General features: G+C 48.2%; 2 protein-coding genes across 11 annotated transcripts in view; both read left to right on the plus strand.

The window, feature by feature from the left end:
- Nucleotides 1-25809, plus strand: part of Srrm1 (Serine-arginine repetitive matrix 1) — a 310368-nt gene that overhangs the window by 225559 nt on the left and 59000 nt on the right. For 5 of the 10 annotated variants that reach the window (XM_077682630.1, XM_077682631.1, XM_077682635.1 and 2 more), the window contains exons 2-4: nucleotides 20294-20383; nucleotides 20469-20594; nucleotides 23742-23912. In XM_077682630.1, coding sequence (XP_077538756.1) covers nucleotides 20294-20383; nucleotides 20469-20594; nucleotides 23742-23912 — 387 coding nt within the window. Of the gene's footprint in view, nucleotides 1-19619; nucleotides 19837-20293; nucleotides 20384-20468; nucleotides 20595-20981; nucleotides 21043-21084; nucleotides 21162-23741; nucleotides 23913-25809 lie in introns of those variants that run through there. The other 5 variants (XM_077682632.1, XM_077682633.1, XM_077682634.1 and 2 more) reach the window with 4 other exon arrangements.
- On the plus strand, nucleotides 8123-13332 carry LOC144151439 (uncharacterized). Its single transcript, XM_077682489.1, has one exon. The coding sequence runs from the start codon at nucleotides 8591-8593 to the stop codon at nucleotides 9755-9757; it is 1167 nt and encodes a 388-aa protein (XP_077538615.1). The 5' UTR covers nucleotides 8123-8590; the 3' UTR covers nucleotides 9758-13332.

Raw genomic sequence — 25809 nt, forward strand, 5'->3', positions numbered from 1 at the left:
AGGCACCCGACCTGGAGCAGTGGAACGCGGTAAATTTAAATTGACTTGAGCAAACCTTTAGCGTGTTTACCTTGAGAGGGGCGCGACGCTAGAGGGACAACAAGAAGGGTGAGCGGGAAAGCGACATTTACTTGGCAAATGTCGACAAATACCGTCGTCTTTTGTCGACATTTGCGAAGAAAAGAGCAGATACGCGGCCAATTTTGTAGTTATATATTCCCCGTAAAGTTAAATTGAGAGGACACCTAAGCATTCCTCATGGTTTAGTGAATGCGGTAGCATTAGTGTCAAATTGCCGAGCGGGTACTCTCATCATCTCGTCATCATTTTCCTTTTGCGTCTTTTCTTCCACCACCCTCTTATCCCACTTTCCTTTTCTTCCGGTTCGCTGTCATGGCTGACCATAACGTGGTTCTCTGCTTTAATCACATGATTATGTACATGGTCATGATGATGATCGGGATGTTGACAGCACATACCCCACACGGGGAATTCAACATACTCCCGCCGCCGCAATATGCGCCTGCCACAAACGGATGCAGGAAAATTGCGCAGCGAGGGCAATCTTGCTGGCAGTCCGCAGCTTTTCTGCTGGAACTACGTTCCGCTATTATTCAAGCGTTAGAGGCTGCTGTGCCCTTACTCTATATAGCAAGTCTCTGTCGGAACAGTGCTAGTCAAGCGAATCCCGAAGGTTGTCCGAAGACTTCAACGAAAGCTCGGGCTCCTCGGCACTGCAAGTCTGCGGTACGAAAGTTTTTTTTTCGCGCCTTTTTCGCTCCTCGAGTCACAGGGCACTTCGCAGCCCGCGCGGCAGGTTCGCAGAGTAGTGGAAAGTTCGTGAATGCGGTGGCTCAGTAACTGGAAGGCAAATGGGCAGGAATGCTTCCGGGGTGATTAGGCACGGGTCGCTCCGATGAAGACTCGCCGTCGCAAAAGGTTGCTGAATCTTGTCTGCTCGAAAGGTTGCTCAGTTCCTTTACTCCCTTTACTCCCGACCGCGAGTTAATGATTGGAAGGGCAATATTCCGCGGTCATAACCTTTTGTTCTGCTTTTCCAAGTCGGTACCGGTCACGTGACATTGGCTGGAGTTGTACCTTTGCTCTTCCATCGGTGCCTCAACCTTAGTTGCAGCTGGTGGCACGAAGGAAAGAGGATCTCTGCTGGTATTCACACAAGGAGACTGAAGGTTTTCGCGCTTTTGACGCAGATGGCACACGTCTCTAGGAGATGACAATACGGCCTCCCGCGGTTTCCTGTCAATCTTGAACCTTTTTGTGCAGCTTCTGGTCGTCAGAGGTGGGCGTCGACTGTATCGGAAATTTACGGGTTTCCTGGTCTGCGCTGCTCTTGCGACTAATTCTAAGTGCGGCAAAGGTGTTGGAGAAGGTTGATTCACGGAAGTTTCTGGGCCAACGACACCTTTTAAGAGACGAGCCCTGCCCGGAGGTAACATTGTCCTCGTGAACAGGTTCTACGCATGCTGCAGTTTGTGGACCTGCTCCTTCAAGCAGACTTCCTTGGCACGCATAGGATGGTGGCAGGCACGCGTCGTCGGTACGGTTTCAAGAAGTTCCGGCAAGGCTTCCCCGTGAATGAAGTCTGGGACGAGAATCTACTCAATCGGACACGGTGGCGGCTCAATGCGTGTTTCTTCGTGAGCTCGCTCTACCTTTGATTCGACAAACGCCGTTTGCGCTTCCCCAGGCTTCATGGTAGAGGAAAAGTTCTCGTCGTTCCCTTTCACAGCCTTGGGTAAGCTTTTGGTGAATTGAATATAAAAAGTCTCTGGGAGTTTCGAGAAAAACAGCCATTTCGGAAAATATATATTTGATGCTTAAACGTTGCTTGTTTTTGAGGCACTCTATCCCATGTTGGAGGTATAAGCATTAGCTCTAAAAAAACAGAGAGTGTATACCGATCTGCCTCCTCAACCTCCTGCTCAATTTCCTCTTCGATCAAATTAAATATATCGGAATCCAATTCCACTAGATCGCTTCTGATTTGCTGGAGGTTCTCTAAGTTAGCTTCTAGTTTCCGTACGTGGTCATTTGATGAAGACAATATTCGCTCGGCATTGCTAAGAATTCTTTTGAAATCAGCACGGATATGCTTCCGCAACGAGCGCAGAGCGTCCAGCTAACCAGCTTGCTCCTCGGTGGCTGTAGCGTTCGTGCCAAGCATGGAGGGCTGTACGGGACGTGGCTTGTCTGCGTCGATGAGAAAGTTACGGTTGGTCATCGCTGTCGGTGTTGGTCGAATGTGGGCGACTTGGTGACCCTCGAGACAGACGGTAGATGCTCCGGTGTTGGCGTCGGTGTCCTCGAGGGGTTCGGTCGTATCAGTTCGGTCGCAGTCAGCCATGGAGCCAGCTGGCTCAGGGTGAGTCGGCGGCGAACGGTTCTGCGTGGTACTCACACGCCTGCAGCTACTGGCATCCCTGCTGCTCTCCCCGTCGGCCCCTGGTCTTCTTCCTGGGTTTCTGCACCAAATGTTAGGGCAAGAGGAGGCAGGCAGCAGGGTTCGCTGTCACGGCAGACCGCAACCTGGTTCTCTGCTTTAATCACATGACCATGTACATGGTCATGATGATGATTGGGATGTTGACAGCACATACCCCACTCGGGGAATTCAGCAGGCCATATGAGCCATCCTTTTTGTAATAAAATTATTCCATCCAATTGAATTCTCACGAGTCCGCAGTGCACGCGCGCCACCTGTTGAGACAGCCAATTTTTTTTAAATATATATTTTTGTTTTAATGCGTAGCATTCTTTGACGAGTACCCCCACAGCCAGGACCGTGTAACGCCCTGCATTTTCACAAAAATGCAGATTTCGCGGAAGTTCCACCTGTAATCGCTATAGAGGCGTAAATGAAGATAATTGGTCGGACGAAATTTTGAAAAACTAAAAAAGAAAAGTATTCAAAATTACGGAAAATGGGAAAACATATAACGCATGAAATTTCCACGATAATGCAGATTTCGCGAAAGTTTCGCTTATGATTGTAATATTAGCGTAAATAGAGATAATTCGTTGAACGAAATTTAAAAAAAAAAATTTGGCTGTAAAAACGTGACACTCAAGACAAGCGGTATAAAAATGCTACGCATTAGTAGATAATTCTCTGAATTTCTGCAGAATTTTTCGTTGCGCTTAGGTCAGCTTAATAAGACATGTTTTGTTGTTGGGTTTGCTTTAACTCGTCTCTCATTTGTGCATTTTTAACACATTCTTGTTGTTGTTTCCTCATTCGATATCGTAAAAACCAAACCAACGTGTATTCTTAATCAAAACAACTCTGACTCTGGTAACCTCGGTTGTGCCTAAGGTTTCGTTTGCTCTGAACAGTGTTAACAAATATGAGCCATGTCAGTAGTTTCAGTAGTCTGAAACGGTCCTTTTTCTATACTGTAAAATTTGTGTTCATGCAAGAATGGCTTTACATGTTCTTTTTTTTATTATTATTTTTGATCCGTCGGCCGTTAGATGCGCCCCTTCTTGTCCACGATGTCTAATTTTCGTCAAGCCGACTTAACTAATGCTCTCGTATTTTCATTAATAACAAAAGTATAAAAAAGTGGGAACGTTTGCTGGTGTTACTCAACGACGCAAGACGCAACGACGCAAGAGACAACGGACGACGCAAGAGACAACGGACGACGCAAGAGACAACGGACGAAACCTGAACAGGCAACAATTTAAAACGGACTCCGACCATGAGTGAACAATGAAGGCTCCCGTGTGAGGGCCGAAACGTCTTTGCTTTTGTAAACTTTTGTGGTCGTAGTACATTTTTAAGGTAATTGTGTTAAGTTAGGGAGCCATGATAACAATGGCGCGTACCTACTCTGGGGGTTTAACGAAGTGGGGTTGTTGAAGAAGGTTAACAATGAAAACTAAGGGAAACTGAAACTGGGAAACTTGTGGGGGAAGTGACGTTAACAGTTTTGAGAAAAAAAAAAGAAAAAAACCTAAAAATTCTCACAAACGCGTTGTCTGTTTCCTTTTTGTACCGGAAGTACCGCGGAAGTTGCAGTTCGGCCAGCTCAGACCAACATCATATGCTTGCTGTATGATACCTCTTAGTCTCTTTTAAAGCAAAGCTTTTAAATGCGAATGCATTTATTAGTCGGGGGTTGTCTTGCGTCCATCGAGCGGCGTGCGCCTGTATTCCTCCAGCGCGAGCGCACGAGAGCGCGCGCCTCGTAGTTCTGCCTTCGTCGTCGTCGTCGTCGTAAATGCGAATGCATTTCTTAGTCGGGGGTTGTAGTGCTCCGTCGGCGTGCGCCCGCAGGTGTTATCTCTCCGCGCTCAATGCCGAACGCATGCGCTTGAAGCGAGCTGTACTAGTTTGCTCGAAGCGGCAAGGACGGCGAGTACTGCGGTGTTAGTCTCGTGTCTAACGTGTATGGGAACTTGATATCGCACGCCGTTGCCACGTCTCCCGTTCGAGACACGTCTCCGTACAAGGACTTGTACACCCCTGCCTACACCGGAGACGGATTCTTTGTGGTGACCGTGTACCTCGCGCCCAACCTCGCTCGAGACGCCGTTGCCGCGCAGCTGGACGCGGCTATGGAAAGTGTGCGCGTGCGCTCCAGACCCTCTGACCCCATAGTCTTGGTTGGCGACTTCAACGTTGACGTGCGCAAGAAGAGTGGCGAGTGGCTGGTCGAGTACATGCAGACCAGGCACCCTATGCATTGTCTCTCTGCCGGCTTCGACACGTGCCCCACTACCATTCACGGGAGTTGCATTGATCTGGTCTTTACGCGAAACTGTGACGCGCGTATGCTTCTCAAAGACCCTTTGACCGTGCACTTTAGCGATCACAAGGCAGTGATTGTGGCCGTCAGGTACAACGATAACACAAACAGGTGCTGATGAATAAATGATTACGTTCACACTCTCGTCATTAATTACGCCATTACTCGCAACACACTCATCGGTGCACCCAATGCATTCGCATTTCTGCACGATTCCCTTCGGGGAGGTGCGGGGGAATTTTTTTACGTCTACCCGCAAGGGTTCTTTCGCGAACGTTGGTGTCACCAGAAAACTCCAGCGAACAAATAAAATAATTTACTGGCACCGCCGGGAATCGAACCTGGAACTAATAGACTAACAAAGCGAGGGCCCGTTGTCTCACCGATTTAGCTACGAGCCCACGCGAAGACTGGGAAGACAGGTGGTGTACTCACCAAGCACATCTACGGGTTTACCCCCATTGTTCTCGCTGAATGCCACGTGAAAGCGTCACGCGACCACGCACGCCCGTCTAGCGGCCCTGTGCGCACTTTGCTCATGTGCTAAGAGTTACACAAATTAAAGGAAGCTCACACCAATGCATGGCATCGCACTTCTAGTACGCCAATGTGCTAAAGCATGTGGCCTCCAGTGTTCACGTAAACAATCACAGCTCCTTGTCGACCGCCCTCACGCCAAACCAAGAAATACATTCAAATACTCCTTGATGGCCAGGCCATCACTCCAAGCCTCAGTCAAGATCATGTGCCTACATCTCGAGGCTAACACCAAGAGTGACGTCTCCTTGCAGTGCCTCAAAAACAGCATTAATCAAATCATACACATGATCAGGCAAGTTTCCACCAAGAAGCGGGGCCTAAAGGAATCCGGTACCCTTCGATTAATTGAAGCTTTTGTCCTCTCGAGAGTTACTTACGTCAACCCCCTGTCTTCTTCTCGACAAGGAAGACAGAGATGCTTTATATAATGATTAGAAAGGCGGTCGAGCAGGCCATTGGTCTTCTCACGAGTGCATCCACACAGAGGCTGCTTAGCACGGGGCTCCACAACACGGTGGAAGAGCTGATAGAAGGCCATCTTTCTAACCAGAAGGTCCGACTCAGACCTGCGATGGGTAACCGCATGCTTCACCAGATTGGCTGGGCAGCCCATAATGTCACTCCGCTTGACGTACTCCCAGACTCTTGGCGACTAAAACTAAAGACGCTCCCTTTGCTTAGAAATATGAACCCCTCACATGACGAGGGTCACCGAAAAGCACGGGCTCAAGCGCTAAACACCACCCTCGGTGGTGATCATGCAGTTATCTACACAGACGCCTCCATACATCGAGGGCAGCAATACGCCATCATCGTGGCTACCTCCAGAACCAACCTCCTTGCGTTTACCTCGCTTAGGACCCAAGAAATGACGGCAGCAGAAGAGGCAGCCATCAGCTTGGCTCTCGCTCAACCAGGGGTTCGGAGGGTAGTGATCGATTCCCAGCAAGCCTACTGGAATTACCAGTAGGGTTGGGTGTCCTGACCTGCACTGCGCGTGCTAAAAAACCACTCCCCAAACGGTTCCATTCAGCTCATCTGGACACCCCCTCACGCTTCAATGGAGGGCAACAAATACGCCCACCCAACAAGACTGCGCTTTTACCTCCCGTGCTATGGAGCTGCACGAGGACAGTCACCCGCTTGTCACGTTCAGGGAGATAACCCAGCATTATCGCCTTCTGAGACAGACCGTACCTTCGCCTTACCCTGACCTTTCCAGAGAACAACAAACTACCCTACGGCTCATACAATCTGGGCTCCTTCCCACAGCCTACGCGTCTTCACTTAATGCATCCGAATCGCTACGACGCTGAATGTAAATTTTGCTCAAAAGTAGGAACACTCCGCCCCGTAATCGTGGTGTGCGACTTTAGCCCTGAGCACCCTCCTCTCTTTCTGTCAACTACCCAACAAGAGCAATGGGAGATGCAGCTGTCCAGGCCCTCTCTATCTACCCAGCTTCAGCGGGTGGACAGAACACAGGCCGCGCGGACTGCATATGGGCCCCACAGAAGAAGGAATCACTCCCCAGGGCTGCACTCATGGGCAGTTCAGAAATCTGAACAGAAGTATTTCTTCCTCCTCCTCCTTCTCTGCCGCAAATCTCGTCGCCTCCGTCCGCGGCGCAGAGACGGAGAAGACAGATCGTCTAACACCGGGTTGGAGCTTACTTTAATTTTATAAAAAAAGTTTCCACTCTTGTGCCACGCCAAAACAACTCAACCAAACACTGTTCATGCTTCATGCATTGATTTAACTTTAACAAGAACATCTCTTTGAAGTAATAAATAGTGTGGTTAAGTGCATTTCACTTATCTCTGGTTTTGCTATTTGTAGAGCGATGTGAGTGAATTTAAGTGACGTCGCATGGGTAATCGTTATGGGTGCCGTTTACAGCTTTGCTTTCCAACCACATTCACGTGGTGGATTGGCGCCAATTTTTTGCTTTCACTGCGATTTTCTTTGATCCGGCTATATGGAAGGCTTTTACTGCTGCGGCCTAAACGAAACCGGTCAATAGCAGCGCTATTGCTTGTGTGACGTCACATAAGAGCGTGAAGAACGCGAGGACTTTGAAGAGCGGCGGGAAACGAAGAATATCCTTTGAGGTAGTTTCTATGGGACTGGATATGCGTAGAGCAGGATTATTTGCCCCTAAATCCCGCAAACTAGTGATCTGAGATCTAAAAGCGTTTCTAACGTTGAAATAAGGTATTTCAGGGGACATTTAAAATAACCTTTTTTTTATCGGAAAGAACCGACCTTTGGTAACTCACTCAACTCCATTTGACCCCAAAGGACATCGTGTAAATATTGTCACGGGTGTCACGGGACGTGGCGGACAATCCCCGTGGCGCCATGGCCCACCACCAAGGAAGTTGACGACGAAGAGCTGTGTGCGCGGCGCAGCCAAGCCGTGCTTGGTTATTTATGGCTGCCTGTAAATAGTCTTGTAAATACATCGCTTCACCGCCTCAAAAAAAAAAATTATGAAAAAGATTAATGAAAAAGATTTTAAATGTTTAAATATACTCAATTTTCAAGATGGGGAACATTCAAAACCAGAGGAACCACTGTGTTACCTTGACGTTAAAGGGGCCCTCAACGGGATTCTAAATGGTGCGATTTTACGTGCGCAGTCGTTGGAGTACTATCCAAGGAACGTCCTGTCGCAATAATAGTTTAAAAGCGTTAAACATTAGTCCAGTCATTATTCATTACAAAGGACCACCAATAAGGCCTGGAGCTTACATCCTTACACCCGGCGCAAGACCACCTAGAGAAACAGGACAAGGCCCTTACCGTTGCGGATTCATTCGTCCCGCTCGGCGGTACGTCACGCTTTTTTTAGCAGCCGACGCGCATGTTATGCCCACTGCTGACTGCGCCGGCCTGGCGGACCCGCTCGCACTGCCAGGCAGCCAGGTTTCTCGCGCCGGCCGTGCTTGCCTGGGCGCGTCAGTTTTAGAATAGGGGAAACGAACTTTTGAAGGCCAAAATGGGCGGTCCCAACAACAACAACAAGCGAAAGGGACGGGACCTAGGAAGGATGAACGTCGATATGGCTAAACTAAGACGACAGCAAACGAATCCCTCACGAGTAAGCTTAGGACCCCCCACCCATCGTTGTTGTTAGACCATTGTCGTCGTCCAAAATCAGAACTACACGCGTACAATGCCAAAGCCAACTTCAACTCAGCGAAAGTGCAAAGCGACCCGAATGCGATGATGGCGCAATCATTCTGTTTCCGGCTGCCGATAGGAGCGGACGCAGGATGGATGGCTCCGTGCGAGCTGCGATAACGGCCGATGCCGGCCGTGGTGAACCGGTTTCTTCGTTGCCCAAGGATTACCGTGTTGTTCTGCCCCCCCTGCCCACCGGAGAAGCGATGAATCGTGTGGTTGTTCTGCACTGCGACGTCGGCGGTCGACCGTACAGAATTGACGACTTCAGGCAGCCGTTGAAGGACACTGGAGTGATACAGGAAGTTTGTGGCATAGGGGCCTACCAGATGTCCCACGTCTGGCTGATAAATTTTCGGACGGACGTAGCGAAGAAAAAACTGCTGGAAAGCGGCCCGTTGAGCGTGAAAGGACGGCCATGCCTTATAGTCGACCCCGTAAGGCACGAACTTCGGGTGAAGCTGCACTGGGTTGCCTTCAACGTTACCAACGAGACTATAAGGAAGATATTCGCCGAGTACGGCGACGTGAAGGAGGTGACGAGTGACAAGTGGCGTGTTCAGGACTTTGAGAGCTCCGAGTCGACAACCCGGATTGTGCGCCTAGTTTTGCATGAAGGTGTCACGCCGGACAGGCTTCCCCACCAGCTGCGGTTAGGCCCCGGCACGGCGCTCGTCGCGGTGCCTGGGCGATCCCCACTGTGCCTCAGGTGCCGCAGAGCCGGGCACATTCGCCGAGAATGCCGGGCCCCCAGGTGCTCGGAATGCCACGCCTTTGGGCACGAGAAGGCGGACTGCACCCGCTCGTACGCTCGGGCTGTGGGTCGAGGCTTGGAAAGTGACAACAGCGAACTCGTTATGGACGAGGAAGAAGCAGAGGGAGCAGCGGCACCCGCAGCACCTGAACCCAGGACCCACCACCACCCCGAGCCGGAAACGGACGCGGATACCACAAGAAAGGACGAGAGCAAGCCACTGACGGCGGAGGGGCGTAGCGCGCCAGCAGACGATCCGCCTCGGCAGGCCACCGCTCAAGACGGGGACAGTGCTGGAACCACCAAGGACGAGAGCGAGAGGATGGACCTCGAGGTTCAGCCGAGCAAGCGTCGGCACGAAGATGGCCCGGAGACTGCGGACGAACCAAACCAGCGAAAGCCAGAACCGCCGTGGCAGGCTGGTCGGGGAAAGAAGAATCAGCGAGCCGCCACTACTAAGCCAGGGGTGGCGTCGCCGGGAAAAGGCGGCACGAAAATCACCTGACCACATGTAGGACCGGGCACACTGTATGGCGCGAGATAAAGGTAAGCACTTTACACTTGGTCTGGTCCCTCCAAAATGACGGCCCTCTGTAAGCCCTTTCGAATAGCTACCCTCAATGCACGAGGACTTTCAGCTAAGCGAAAGCAGAATCAGCTGTACCGCATGGTTATGGAGCGAGACCTAGACGTCGTCGCCATACAGGAGACGAAAGTCGAAAGTGAGGATCAGACCGACTGTATGGTGCGTCCCTTTACAGCACACTATTATGCATGTGTTAGTCACGCGGTTGGAATGTCGGCGGGGTGTGTTCTCCTGATTCGCAAATCGTTAGGGGTGGTAGTCCAAAATATCACAGTGTGCCTAAACGGACGTTTCGTAGTTTGTGACTTTGCTTTTTCAACAAGCCAGTGGCGAGTGATTTGTGTTTATGCACCAACAAGAGTCCAAGAAAGACGCGATTTTTTCGAGGAAATCAGAAAATACTGCAGTGGTGATCGATACACAGTGTTATTGGGTGACTTTAACTGTGTATGCTCCGCACGAGACAAAACCAGCTGTACACCCTATCGTGACGTAAGCACAACTTTATTATCTGAAATGGTGAACGATCTTGGTTTAGAGGACGTGGGAGAGTGTGTTAGCAGTGGAAGAGATGTACATTATACGCATTTCCAAGGGGCTAGTCACGCCCGCTTGGATAGGGCGTATATTTCAGCTGAGCTGCTGCCATGGTGTTGTGACTACAACGTGCGCTCGGTTTCGTTCTCCGACCACTGCTTAGTATCGTTTTGTCTGGGAAGTAAAAACGAAAACAGAAGTAAATTTACATGGGATCTATGGAAATTTAACGATAAACTGTTAGAGGACGATCTTTTTATGCAGCAAGTAAGAGCAACTGTAGAAAATATTGGTAATAGTAGCAGCGAAAAATTAGGAGTTCAATGGGAGCACTTTAAGCAAGAAACAAAAATGCAAGCAATCGAAAGAGGAACCGCTATTAAGAAGGAAAGACAAAAGCAAGAAAGCGTCTTGCGAACTTGTTTGCAGGCAATGTTGGAAGAAGAAAGCCAAGTCCCGGGGTCGTGTAAAGATGAGATAAAGGCCACAAAAGCAAAACTTGAGCTGATAGATGCCGAACGTTATCACGCAGCGCTCGTCAGAGCGAGAGCGGAAAAATTGATAGCGGGCTAAATGCCCACCAAGAGAGCACTGGGGACAGAAAAAAGATACGCTCGCCGCAACGAAATAACAGAAATTGAGTACAACGGCGTAGTCAGCGGCGAAAACATAGACATAGAACGTGCTTTTTTTGAGCACTACAGTACCTTGTTTTCGCGAAGCGCTATTCAACTTGAGAAGTTTGAACGTGAATTTGTGTCTCTGCTGCCAAAAATCGATGACGAAACAAGGTTACTATTAGAATCCCCCATCACGGTAGAGGAAGTGAAAGAAGCGATTAATAACCTAAACCTGGGAAAGTCACCAGGTCCTGATGGTTTGAGCGCGGCTTTTTATAAGTTCCTTAAACATGAGATATCCCCTGTGTTAACGGCAGTATTTAGAGAAGCGTTTACGTTAGGGGTGCTGCCACCGTCGTTTTCGGCTGCGCACACCATTTTAATTCCTAAAACAGAAGACACTGTCAAACTTCGTCAGGTGACGTCGTACCGCCCAATAAGCTTAACTAACGTTGACTACAAAATACTCATGAAAATACTGGCTAAAAGGTTACAGACTGTTATTGGCATCATAGTGGGACCGCATCAAACATGTGGGATAAAAGGACGATCAATTGTCACGAACATACACAAGGCTCGGAGTGTACTCGAGAGCTGTGATGTGATGCATACCGGTGTAGCAATGCTACAAGTGGACCTCGATAAAGCGTTCGACCGCGTGCCACACGATGGGCTTATGGCAGTATTAGAGCACGTTAACATCGGCTCTGTTATCCTAGAAGGTGTTCGCATGGCCTACAACAAGTGTACGACCAGAATAATTGTTAACAAGGTGTTGGGAAGGCGCATAGAAGTGCAGAGGTCGGTGAGGCAGGGGTGTCCTCTGTCACCTCTCCTCTTCTGCATATACATTGAATCCTTGTGTTTAGCCATAATGAGAAATGAAACTGTCAAGGGATTTCAACTTCATGCAGCCGAGGTACGAGTTTTAGCTTACGCAGACGATATTGCTATTTTCTGCGCAGATCAAGAAAGCGTCTCTCAAGTCGTTAACTTAGTGAAATGGTTTTGTCATGTGAGTGGATGCGCCGTGAACTGGGACAAGTGCCTGGGAATATGGCATGGAGAGTGGAGTACAACACCGGTGGTATTTAAGAATATCAAGTGGGTAACGACGCCCGTGAAGTACCTAGGCGTGCCGCTAGAGTATTATACCGATAGTGACCCTTATTGGCGGAAACAAGCTGTGGAGCTACGAGAAAAGGCAGAGAAGTGGAAGGGCACAAATTTGTCCATCTTTGCTCGCGCGACGGTTTGCAACCTATTCATGGTGAGCAAACTTTGGTATGTATTGCAAGTACTCCATTGTTCACGGGCAAATGTTCAAAAGCTGCACCGTGTTTTTGCAGTATTTATTTGGGGTTCGTCCTGGGAACGAACCAGTCGTACAAACCTCTTTCGGCGCGTTCGTGATGGGGGTTTAGGGTTAACGCATTTCTTTTTACGTCAGTTGGTAAACCGTTTTCTTTTTTTGCGGGATGTTAAAGACCCGTTTTTGCGCACGGTTTGTCAAATTAGATTAGGCAGGGTTCTGCCAGAGTTTATAGTTACGACATTATGTTTGCCGGGAGGTATACGTGGCTACCTAAAAGAAGTTGTTGAGTCATTTCGTTTTCTAGCTGTGCGATTTTCGTTGGATTATCTGAGTGCAGTTTCAAGAAAGCGACTGTATGGTGATCTTTGTGATACAGTTCTCCCGGTTCCGTTGTACAGAATAACGTACTCAGCAGGCCCTGGTCGAGATGTGTTAAAGCGGGTCAAGAAAATGCCAGTTGCACCAGGGATTAAAACGTTTTTCTTTAAATTACATACCGGAACACTCCTTGTTAAGACATGGATGCAAGAAAAGGGCCTCTTTATGCCATGGGGGGAACAGTGTTGGTTGTGCAAGGAACATGTCTTCATCGACTGTTGGGATGGTGTATTCTTTTGGGATGTGCTGCAGCGTACGTTGAAAAAAGATCTGCCAGTCGATGCCCGTGGCATCCGGTATTTGTCCGTTGAACATGATGAGGAGGGTGTACCGCTAGATCTAATAATGTTATTGGGCCTGCACAGCATATGGAGGTGTCGGCTGGCAGTCCGTCACTCGGACATTGACGCGCGCCCAGTCAGAGAGTATTTTCAGGAGGCTATTGTTTCGTTTGTTGAATTGAAAAAGGCCCAACAAAGTGTTCCGGAATGGCTGTCACAAGTTGAAAGGCTAACAAAGATAAAGATATTTTAGCCACCAGCGCTGCATCCCAGAGCGGGAGCAGCGATTTTATGTTTTAGTATGGGTTTGTTGTGACACTGATGTTTATGTTTGTAAAAGCGGTGCTTGTTTGGAAATAAAGAAAAAAAAATGATGGCGCAATCGGATAGACGTCGGTTTCATAAGGCGAGGAACCGAGGTTCGAGTCCGACGACGGGAAATATATTTTTTTTTGTTTCACCACCACCTACACACCGCCCCCACCATCATCATCAGCAGCATCATCATAATCATAGGCCTTCCCATTGTGTAAAGTTGGCTTTCCTGCAGTACGTTTCGGTTACGAAACTACCATCCGTGAAACCAACAAAGCTTCGCTTTAAAAAACTAGGCCCCTCTAGTCTTCCCTTCAGGGCTGAATGGGCTTCACTTATGTCACACCACGAAGACGACAACGACGACGAAGACGAAGACGAAGAAGAAGAAGAGCAACAACAGTGCCATCCTGCGGCTGGCACTGCTACGCAGCCCTCTTACTGTGGGATGGTTGAAAGAGGGCATGCCGCCTTCTCATGCATGTATGTAGGCATCATGCATCCAGGCATCTCAAGCCGTTAAACGAAGCATAATCGGTTCGCGCTTCATGAGCTGCGCTTTTTTAAATTTTTTCTCGACTATTGTGTTTCTGTTTGCTTTCGTGTTTGTGTTCGTATTCTTGCCACTGTTAAGCCAGGTTTCCCGTTTTAGATTTGATGTGCATAATAAAAAAACTACACAGAGGGACCCGGTGAGTTGTTTGTCAATTGTTTTGCAAGTCCCGTAATTGCGTCGCAAAGTTGATGCAGTTTGTTTATTGTGCCTCGCGGTCCGATTTCTGTTTTATAGATGCCATTGTACAGGAAATTATTTAACGAGTGCGCATTAAATAAATAAGTAACGTTAAATAAATTCCTGTATAATGGCATGTATAAAGTAGAAATCGAGCAGCGAGGCATCCCATAACATAGGCATTGGTCATAAAGGCTGGCCACAAAGCCAAAAATGTGCATGAGAATTCACGGGGTGCAACCATAGGCATTATCATGGCAACATACTTTGCCAAGCGTTGTCCAATATTGGCCTTCCAGAGCTTGGCCAATTGTTGGCTTGTCACCTATCCCAAGCGCCAGCCAATAATGGCGGCCGAGGTATTGCCAAGCTCGGACACATTGGCCACTGATGATTTGCCGTGCTTGGGCTTGGCAATTTCTGCTGCTTGGGAACGTCTTGTACACATTGAGGTTCGTGTATCTTCTAGTCATCTTAGTAAAGATGACTTATCAACATCTCACGGAGCTCAAGACGTCGGAGATCTTGCACAGGTGTCCTGTAGATATCTCTCTTAAGACATCTTTGAGACATAAAAAATACACGTCTTGTAGCTAACTCGCATAGCGCAAGATGTCTCAGACCTTGCAAGACCATGGTAGACATCTATAAGACGTTTTGTGTTCAGTGGGCATTTGCGCTTAAATTTATGGCACATTTTTTATAGCAGTAAGAATGAGGGATAAACAGTGAAAGTTACGGAAGCACACGTAAACATAGAAGTACCGATGCGTACTGTTGTTGGTACTCCGCGCACTACGCTTGTTTTAGCTGCACAGCAGTCCGCCGCTTTCGTGTTGTCTGCACGCACTGGTGGATTGGCGTAAGCGACGTTGTGTTACGTGACCCTGTTTTTCGAGGATATTCCATGTTTCACGAAACGATTACTTTCAACAGTAACGAGAGCAAACCAGGCGCAAATACGGTCAAAAAACAAAGCAACGGCAGACAACGGTTCATACATGAGTATGCAAGCGCCATCTGGGAAGACTGAAGGCAAGCAACTGTACAGCCGAGTCACGCAGTGAAAGTTCGTTTGTATAAGCGCGCTTATAACTTCATTGCCGACGTCCCAAAAACGCGCGACTTTGTTGGAGACTAAAAATGTCAACCTAAATTGATTACTTTCTCAGGGAATACGGCATCAATTGCTGCCGCACAAGCACCAGGAGCTCTATAAAACACGAAAAATTTCGAATAAAACAAACGTATTTTGTCCTCATGTGGAAATACAGGGCGTTACACGGTTCACCATTTCCCACAATTGGTTTACATTTTTCCTATTTTTTTAGTTTTTCAAAATTTCCTTGCAAGAGCGGCGCCGAGTGCGAGAGCGGCGCCGCAGTGCCAGCACTCGTTCAACCCCCCCTCCCCAAGGTGTGTGAGCTTCGCCCCCGCGTACCAGCAGACGGCTGACACGCAGCCGCCACCGCCAGCAATCGTTCAACACCCCCTCCCCCAGTGCGAGAGCAGCGCCGCAGTGCCAGCCGAAGGTTGACACGCAGGCGCCAGCACTCGTACATATTTACAGACGCCAGCCTACAAGACAACTCTATCGGTTTGGCTTGGCACTGCGAAGAACGCCCTGATCTTAACGGCGCCACTACTATGGCTACCATCGCCCCGTCACCTCTCCAAGCCGAGCTCCATGGTCTCCTAGGAGCCCTGGATCACATGACCTACATGGCTCATGCACCACCACCACCCAGGACCGTCTGCCTCCTCACTGATTCCCACGCCGCCATCAGAGAATTCAATAGGGCTTACTCTGATCACCCTACCGTTCATCACATCCAGGCCATGGTTAACCTACTGGCCCGAAACGGAACGCAAGTCCGCGTAGCCTGGATTCCGGGGCATGTGACCCAGGGGGTCGGCAATCACGCTGCCCAAAATGCAGCGCGGGAGAGCCTTCAGTGTACACCTCCCTTGATTGCTCCCGATCTTGCACCTGATCCAGGTCTACATCCGCGCCCCCAACTGGATCATGCTAAATGTTCTCGCCGAAAGCGGCTCGCTGAGAAGACTCCGCAGGGCTACCTGCATGGTGTCCCCACCCTACCCCGTTCCGCAGAAATCTTTGTTAATAAGACAATCGCTAAGGCGGCCCTCACCCCCTCCACATTGCGGAAATGATTGCATTTGGACTCTTCAGCCTCCCCGTACTGTCCCCATTGCCAGCTGAATGTTTTTCCAGACCTCAAGCACCTCACTTGGCACTGTGCAGCTTTCGCATCTTCTCGTGATTCTTTGCTCAGTGCTCTGCCCCCCAACTCGTCCCCTGATGATCCCCCGTACGAAGACCCAAATTTTCTGCATGCTCTAGGTGTGTTTTCCATTAAGAGTGGCCTGGCAAGGGTAGTGTGAGATGGGGTCTACAATCCCCCTCCCAAAGAAATCTCTGATCATCTATCTCCAACAAGTGATCTCTAACGATTGAGTGATGATCACCTCCCCCTCCTCCCTTCTTCCCCTTCCCCAACTACGGCCATGTGGCCTCCCCCATCTTAATAAATATTCAATCATTCATTCAACCCCCCCCCCCCCCCCCCCCCCCCCCAAAGTGCGAGAGCGGCGCCGCAGTGCCAGCCAAAGGCTGCAGCATGCAGGCGCCAGCTTGTGTTCAAGCAATAACAGTACAAGAGCGGCAGCGAATGATAGTCAATAGAACTGCAAATTTTGCATTTTTGCAAAAATAATGGTCACGAAGAGACTGCACGGGCTTTACGCTTTGCTTGACTTCATCAGAAAAGAAGGCATTCAGGAATGCCTATTTGTGTTTCCTTCCCACCGTGGTCTCCCATCATCCCTTCCTTCCCGTTCTACTTTCAAACTCGGATACAAGGTTTTCTTTTTTTTTTTTTTTTTGTTATGTGAAGTTGTGTCCATTATTATATTCCTTCGGCAGGCGAATTTTGTTATGGCGGCTGCTTTGACGCTTAATTTTTTCGTGTCAAAAATAATAAAAACTCGATAACTACTCCTTTACATTCTTTATATTTACTTTTTTATTCTTTTATTTTTATTGTTTGTTAACATTTATATTTCTTCTTTTATATTTTTTTATTTGTAGATTATAATATGTTATATTTGCCGCCAAAATTTCAACCCCCTGAAAAAAGTTCTGGTTGCGCTAATGCTCTCCTTTACTTTGTTGTAAGTGGATTGTCCTCGTCGTGCACGATCTCAGTAGGATACTTCTTCACTAAAGGTCTAACGGGTAGTCAGCTTCATGAGCTAGTACTCTCTCTGATAGAAATAGAAGCCTGTGGTTTCCGCATTGTACGACTTGTCACCGACAACCACCGAGTCAACGTAAATACCATGAAGATGCTGGGCAAGGGCACTCTGACGTTCAAAATAGAACACCTGTGCGACACTAACAGACCTCCGTTTCAAAGTTTTGACCCCTGCCATGTGCGGAAGAATGTGCGCTCCCAGTTTTTAGCTCGTGGCGTAGGACCGAACCGAAGGGAGAGATTTCGTCATTCTGCCTGAAGGATACGTATGACCTGAAGAAACCTGAACCTGGTGGTGAAACTGGTCCGTTATCTCAGCCTAAATCACGTTACAAAGTGACTAGACGCCCCGATTTAGGCGGGACATGTCCCGGTTTTGCGGCTGTGGTCCTGCTGTCCCGGCAGCCTGCTTCTGGGACCGCGCTTTGTCCCGCCTTCGGTCGAAAGTTTGGAAGGCGGGTATCAATTGCCCTGTGTCACGAACGAAAAGCTGGAGGAATGGTAGAGCCAAAAGAAACCGTTTCATGAACTTGAAGAAAACAGTGCAGACGACGGGAATAAACAAGAAATACGCAACGCAGCGCCTGTGTTGTGTGTAAATTTCTTGCTTAATCCCAACGTCTCAGCTGTTTTCTTTAAGCTACAGTGTACCAACAAACCATTCAGCGCCCCCTTCTACGTTTGAGGAACGGTGCGTAGACGTGCTTCAGCACTTCAAAACAAATGACGCGCCTTGCAACAATATCAAGACAATCGTCAAATACGTCGTGTGATTGCCAGGTACAAACGCACCAGTGGAAAGGGAACGGTGTTTTCCGTGATGAATAAGATGCGGACGGCACAGAAGACGCAGCTTAATTCATTTGACCACACTCAAAGAATTGATGAAGGCAATTCATTCAAGCGATCCGTTGCTGGCCAGGAAAATACCCGGAGGACCAGGAAAGCCACACGGGGGCCGATGACATGTCATTTAAGCTATGTGCAACGTTCTTCCTTAGTGGGGCCTTCTGAGTCCCCGCCACCACGAACTTCTCAGCCGGACTCTAAACTTTCAAGATATGCTCTGCACAAGCTTAAAAGGCTCAACGCTGATGTTTTGCCGTCTCAGGTGCCTTCACAGCTACCAGCAACAGTGTACGTCGGTGGCTACTTTGCCAGAATCATACACGAGCAGAGGAATTGCGAGTGTTGTGACGCCATTTCTAAAAAGCCTGGAACGTACCAACCCCTGTTCGCATTCACCTGCAGCCAGGACCGGGTTGGCATAGGCGTGCGCACAGGGGGGGCAGGGGGGGGCGGCCGCCCCCCCTAATCATCTCAAGGGGGGCGCCAAATTTGCCCCATACCTTGCCGATGTAACATATGAAAGTAAAAGTTTCTGCTCATAAATATTTTGTGTGTGTTACAATTTCATCGTATTGAAATCAAAATTTTATAACTATCCCTTTTTGCACTGCGTTCGGACCGTTAGGCCTTCAGTGGGAAGAGGTCTGGAGTTGCTGGGGGGGGGGGGGGGGGGGAAGGGGGGGGGGGGCGCCGTGATAAGACTTTGCCCCCCCCCAAATCGAGAACTCTGCGCACGCCTATGCGGGGTGGACTCCTTTACCTCTCAGACCACTTGCTAGTTTTCGCTGAATAGGCAATCAAGGAGAACCCAACACTGCCAAGACCCCTTAGCACACTGGTGGACAACGCAGTTCCCATTTTTTGTAGCTCCAAGCTACTCAAGTGCACGCGCAGTAGTGAGGTGCACCGGCTCAAGTTAATGAAGCTGATCGCGCTGCGTTTTTTGAGGCCTCTCCTCGCGAACTATGCTATGCGTTCGGTGTCACAGACAGGCATGATGCTTTCCAGTTCATCACCAAAAAACCGTTGTCCAGAAACTACCTCAAACTGTGAGGAATCACTGAAAGACAGTCGGCATGTGCCTAGCAACGAATATCCTCTAGCACCTCGAACTTTGAAGTCAGTGGGCTAAAGAGAGCAGGAAAATTATTTTTCTCTTTTGTTTTTCTCAAACTATGCGCGTTTTTACCGGATCTGTTTTGGCTGGTTTTTTATTGTCATCTTCAGTTAGCTGGGAAGCAAACGTTGGAGTGATCTGTATCTTGTTTTCGCATGAAACTCGCGACATCGTCGCCAACGCGGCAAGCGTGGGGTCACTGAGGACAAGCGCGTTTGAACGACGCGCCCGACGCGGCAGAGCGGTGGAGCTATGCACTGCGCCTTCTTGTGTATATCCGGTTCTTTTGCCAGGCAATAAAATAAAGTATAGGGAAGGCACTGACCACATCCGGTTTGCTAGTTCCGGTTTTGGTTTCAGTTCTCGAGCATTCTCGAGGGCGTTTTTCGGAAGTGCTGACAAGCCATGCTGAGCCGGAGCCGCCAAACGAGGCTTATTTGCCTACGTTGTCGACCAACCATGCGCTGTACCCGTCTTGACTGAAAACAATGACTGATGCCGGGTTTTTTCGCGTAAGTGTTTCTGTTTTCCCAAGCGGTTTCGCGTGATCACACGGTCAAGAAATGTTTCCCAAGGTAGTATTGTTAAAATTATTCCTAGATTAAAAAGTATCAAGTCAGTTGCCGCCCGCCAACTTGGCGTGTGCAGCTCAAATGCTAGGCCTAACCACTGAGGCACTACGTTGCGTCGTCGGTACGCTAACGGGTAATTTATTGCTCAGACGGCAGTTTTTAGGGCATCCCACTGGGTTCGATCCGATTGATTCCCGTTTTTATGTTCTCCATACCTCAAATTGCGTTTCGTGGCATGCCGTTCGAGTCGTTCGACGCCCGAAAATTTCGAGCGACCTACTTCGCCATAGGCGGCAGCGGGGAGACGGGAGCTTGAAATGTTTGTTGGGTCAGTTTGGCCCGAAATGCGCGTGGTGCCGAAGTTAGGTCCGGCTGCACTCTTGGCGGCTGACGTCAGAGCCTAAAGTTCATCTGCTTTAAGTGAACCGGCGGGTCATTAAGAGCACGTAATTGATTACAGGGAACAAGCGCAGAGCAGGATAACCGCTTCACTGACAAGCAGAAGAAGCTATTGAAGCAACTGAGATTTCACGATGTCCTCACCAAAAGGGTATGTGCAAATCCGTTTACTTCTGTCGCTTTCTGAACATATATTTGGAGGCCGAGTTACTGAAGTATGTTCCGTGTTCTACCAGGTTGACATGACCAAAGTGAACTTGAATACCATCAAGCCATGGATCACGAAAAGGATAACGCAATTCCTTGGGATGGAGGATGAAGTCGTGGTCGAGTTTGTCTTTAACCAGCTGGAGGCGGACAAAGTGAGTTGCCAAACTGAGGTTTGGCATGTTTTTTCCTTTGCTCTTGGAACCGGTCTATATGTGTAGTGAACCAAGTGCACGTAGTCATAAACTTTAACATTATAAAGCCGTTTCGTTGTTGAGCAGAGTATACTGATTAGATTGGAGTCTAGTTTTCTTTCTATGCTATGTTAAAGTGACAACGTTTTTGTGCTTGTTTGACATGTTTCCCGCGAGTGCTTCGTGCCCACCCTTGGTGATTGAAAAGCCGAGATTCTAGCGTAGTCTGCCAGCACAGCAGGCAGTGTGGACGTTGTGCTGGTGGAGACAGTGGGTTCTTGTTGAGGCAGCTTAAGCTGCTGTGTGGGACACCTGAGGCACACTAATGGCTTCTGTTGAATCTTTCAGTCCAGCACATTCACAACTAAGGACACCCAAACTAAGCTTCCTTTGGACCAGAAAAGCTCATGTATGTACTCGTCTGGTGGGGGCGGCAAACAAAGCACTGCTCTTACGTAGCCTTTGTTCAGTCTTTTTAGGCTTTGCCTGCTATTGGCCGCGGGTGCCTCTTGTATCCGGCCTTCACAGGTGACTGTCCTCTGAGGTGGTAATGGATTTCCTCCCCGCGTGGCCTGACTGCGCCTTGCGCAGGTCGTGCTCTTGTTTTCCTTTGCGCTTGCTTTATTTTTTTTATTGCTCACAGCCTTTGACTGCTGGCTCAAGAGAAGTAATGGCCGCACAAACAGAATGCGTTTTTAAAGGCGATAGTAACGGAAAAATGAATGATTGTAGTTTAATGTCTGTTGACAGATGGATCGGGTTTTCATGTAGTTTGCAGGCAAGTAAGCATCATGCTGCGCAGTAGTTTATCATGAACTCGGAGCTGCTGGGCTGACCATAAAATATGATAGGCTTAATTGAGCTTGTTGCAGGGTCATGCGTTCTTATTGCGAACACACTGGAATGTGTAGCCTGGGCTCAGCACAGGGGTAGTGACTGAAGCTCGGGTAGCAGTGGATAAACTGCGCAATCATTGGTTTGACTGCGTAGGTTTGCCACTCTGCCGCAGACTTCAACAAGTCAGTCAGCCACGCCAAATGAGAAACTGGGCCTGTGACGATTTTCCCAACTTGGTCGGCACGCAGCATTTGTCAAGTACCGTCCCACTCCCTTGCTTTGGTTTTGAGCAAATCACTCGTCGCCTAGAAGTTCACAATTCAAAGTCGACAGACTTATACCCCTGTCACACGCGCCAACCTAATGTCATTTTAGACGAATGAGGTTCGTTTCAAATGACATTCGTTTTCTGCATAGGTGCTACACGAACAAACCAAATGTCATTCACGTGTGATGTCAATGGCAATCGGTAGTATACTTGGCGCACTCGAAATTGCATGGAATGATGATGTAATCCAGATAAGCGTTTATACTTTGAGAAAAAGTATCTAAAATGCTTTAGCATGCGTTATGCGCACTCTTTTTAAGCCGTAATTTGTTGCAATAAGTCATACGAAGCCAAGAAAAATAACAAGCAGATCCGCCATGATCCATACCGCAATTTGTCCACAAACATGGCGGCGCGCGGGGACGACGCCGCGATGAGCGACGTAAAAAAGGCTGTCGCCGAGCGAACGTCTCGCTCTCGGACCATTGCGGGCGTTCGTTTGGGTTTCCCGCGGCATTGCGGGCGCGCGCATTTTCCGTCCCCATGCCGACGGCAGCCATGTTGAAATGGTTGAAAGTTGGAAAAGCCGGGAACCCATGCGGTCACACTGAAAGCGGAAGTAATTCATTCAAAGTGCTCAATAAAGCAAGCGAAAGCTTTTAAAACAGGCAAGATCAAATAAAAAGTGGCAAACAATAAGTTGCTTATTTTTTTAAAGATATTTTTTTCTGGTCTTCTGCTGTTGAGAGTACACAGTTGGTCCGAATTCACAGTCGAATGAGTTCTCTGGACTCATTCGGTACCGAATGTCATTCGCAGCGAATGTCATTAGACTGAGCCCGTGTGACAGCAGACGAATGTCATTTGAAATGAATCTCATTCGTCTAAAATGACATTAGGTTGGCGCGTGTGACAGGGGTATTACACATACGGGTAAATGTTCCCCGCAGTTAGGGCCTCCAAAATGCGTCGGTGGGTGCGCTGCATACACGTGCAAATTAGCTCCCAAAAGCTAGTAGCTGCTGAGCTTGTGCTGTGTAAAGAGCAGGCCACACACTCCTGAGTTCGCTTTAAGAGCACAGCCCTGTTCCTAAAAGAGCTGCCAGTTGCTGAGATTTAAATAAACGTCCTTGTTAATTTCTGCCGACAACATTTCTTGAATGAGCAGCTCAGTGGAATTAAACCTGTGGGGCACTTTTGAACGGGGTTAGCAGTGTTTTGGCCGAAGCCTGCAGCAGCTAAATGTAGCTAGCCATAGCTCAGGGCGCAAACTGTGTGAAGCATCAAGCTAATGGCTTCCACTTATTTTTCCTATCCTCTTTTTTTCTTTTTTGCAGAAATTTGTCGGCGTACCGCTGCGAAAAGTAGGCAGCAGCCTAAACAAGTTATCTGCCTTTTTTTTTTTTCTTTCATCTTTTGTCCTTATGGCGTTTCAAGGGAACCGTACCAGATGCGTGGTCGTCTGATTTCTGTTCTGCTCTAAGCCTTGGTTTTCCGACCGAATGTCCCGAAAGTGAAATTCCGTTCCCTTGTGCGTACAAGCCCTACATTTCCTGTGCGCACCAAGCGCCATCTACTGCCTCTTTTGAAACACTCCTTTTATTCTTTTATTCCGACTGAAAAAGTTCTGCTGTATGCCTCAGTAGCCAAAGGTTAGAATCGTGGTTTTTGGAACGAACACCCTAAATTCGAGCCCCAGCAATGCTGATATATATATATATATTTTTTTTCAAGATTTCTTTATTATAAAAAGTTTTCTTAGCTCTATTCTGCTCATTCTTTTTGTAAATAAAAGCCGTTTCGTATCTTTTTGGTCAGTTTAGGGGTGGGGCACCGCATGTTTGACGTTTTACATCGCGCTGGAAGTGCTGGGCTTGTACCTATTATCTTGGAATGGAATGTGGCATCCTGAACTACTAGGCAAAGTTATGGTGGTCCAGCCGCAGAGGAGGTGTGCTGACCGGGATGTGCCTCCTCGCCGTCTGTTCCTCCCCCGTGCCCAGCACCCGGACCCCCGGATGATGCAGATCAACCTGACAGGCTTCCTGAACGGCAAGAACGCCCGCGATTTCATGGGCGACCTGTGGACTCTGCTGCTGAGCGCGCAGGAGACTGTCGGCGGAATTCCCGCTGAAATCCTCGAGGAGAAGAAGGCGGAGATCAGGAGGCGCCAGGTGAGCATGCCGTCGCTGGCCACCTCAAGAAACTCGGTTGGGGAATGCTCAAACGTTAAAATTTTATCATCCGAAAGTTGACTAGAGGGAAGTCCGTTGCAAGTGCATAGGCAAGTCGGACTTCAAACCAACGTGAGAACTCCGAGAAAGTTTATCCTTGGCTCGGCTCGGCTTGTGAACAAGCTCAGAAGATCTCTGCGCCTGCAAAAACCTTAATTTTATTGATAAGAGCTGTTAAGCTGTTTTATCAGTGATAAAATTATCTTTAATAGACGATGTGCCTTTAAAGGGACAGACAGCCGATTTTTGTCGAGTATACGTGCTGTATCCCAAATGAAAAAGCATCCCTTACAAACACCTTAACGCGGCACAGTTTTGCTGATAATGCCCTAGAACTTTTTAGTAGGTCTACAAGCCGTACGTGTCTTTCCAAAAATAATGCTGGCAACCATGACACACAATAGTGTGGCAACATACTTTTGTCTCTATGCGAGATGAAAACCGGTATTTAAAAACTTGTCCCCAAATAAAAAAAATTGTGAATTGCAGTCTTTCTTATTCCTTTATGTGTTTTGTTTAATCGCTAGTATACTTTGCATGACGGTGCCATCTGGTGAGGTGGACGATAGGTAGAATGCTAGCTTCACGTTGTGGAGGTCAACAGTTCGATTCTCCCCTATAAGCTGTCGTTGGCGTTTTTGAAAACTTCAAACGAATATTTCAGCAGAAGCACTCATGATACAGGAGGCAGACAGAATCGTCAAAGCTCCTTCAGTGGGTCTGTTTACTGACCGCTGTTGTTAATTCTGGGCATGTAGGTTCAGTTAACCACACTGAGATCAATGCAGTAGCGGCTTGTCTTCAAAATTTTCAAAAGAGGGTTTAAAAATACATATACAATTTAAACTTATACAAATACTTGGGCTTAAAAGTTTTCGATAAGTGAATAAATGTTTCAGTAGTTGCAAGGTTTGCAGGTCATGTGACTGTAACCCATATTGTAGTGTCAAGTTTCTACACTACGAACTGCCACCCTTCAGATTTTGGAAAGTTTAGTGCCAAATTAAAATTATTTCTGCCAATTTGTTTATAAATTGCCTGTGGTTACTCGACTATATAAAATGCCGGCTTTCATATGAGCTAGAGAACATGTACGCGACAAAAATCAGTGTTCTGTCCCTTTGAGGAATTATCTAAACATCCCTTCAACACAAAATTTGGGCTACCTGTTGTTCTTGCTTCCTTCATAGCTTATTTTGGGTGCTGTCGCACTTTTTACCAATGCAGAGCCTGGCTGTTGCATTAATGGCTGAGCTGATCACACTGCCCACTGTGGGGTTCACCTGTTGGGCACAGTTGACTTGAGCCCCAGAACAGCAGCATACCGCTCTTCACTCACAAGTAAACAATTCTTGCCAGCCAAAGCAGCAGATTTACTAGTGAACCGTGGGGAAAAAATGGCTACCCAAATGAGGCCGAGGAAGAATGGAACACGTGCCAGTGTTTCTGTGATGGCCCACGACTGGGGTACCAGATATTCCCCATCGCACATTTTATCGTGAAACTCAAGCGCTCCAATGCCCGTGGCAACCTTTTGACTCGAGTGACGTGTGTAGGCTGTTTTTGAAATACATCTGAAAAATTGCCCTGTGCTACCTCATAAGTAGCTAGTGTTTGTAGCTGCCACTGAGTGGTTTTCTTTTTAATTTCCTTTTCCGTTTCTAGTTACTCAGGCGGTTTAATGCATGGTGCCACGGAGGGGGCGGTCGAAATAGATCACTTGAATTGCCTTCCACGAGCAAGCGTGTAAGTAACTTAAAGGGGCACTGTAACGTGAAAAGAACTGCGCATATGTCAATAGATTAATTTCATCATTTATACAGTACCCGCAGCAGCA

Source organism: Haemaphysalis longicornis, unplaced genomic scaffold (genome assembly GCF_048455015.1).
Source record: "Haemaphysalis longicornis isolate Haplotype H1 unplaced genomic scaffold, Haemaphysalis longicornis Haplotype H1 scaffold_9, whole genome shotgun sequence".
Lineage (NCBI taxonomy): Eukaryota > Metazoa > Arthropoda > Arachnida > Ixodida > Ixodidae > Haemaphysalis > Haemaphysalis longicornis.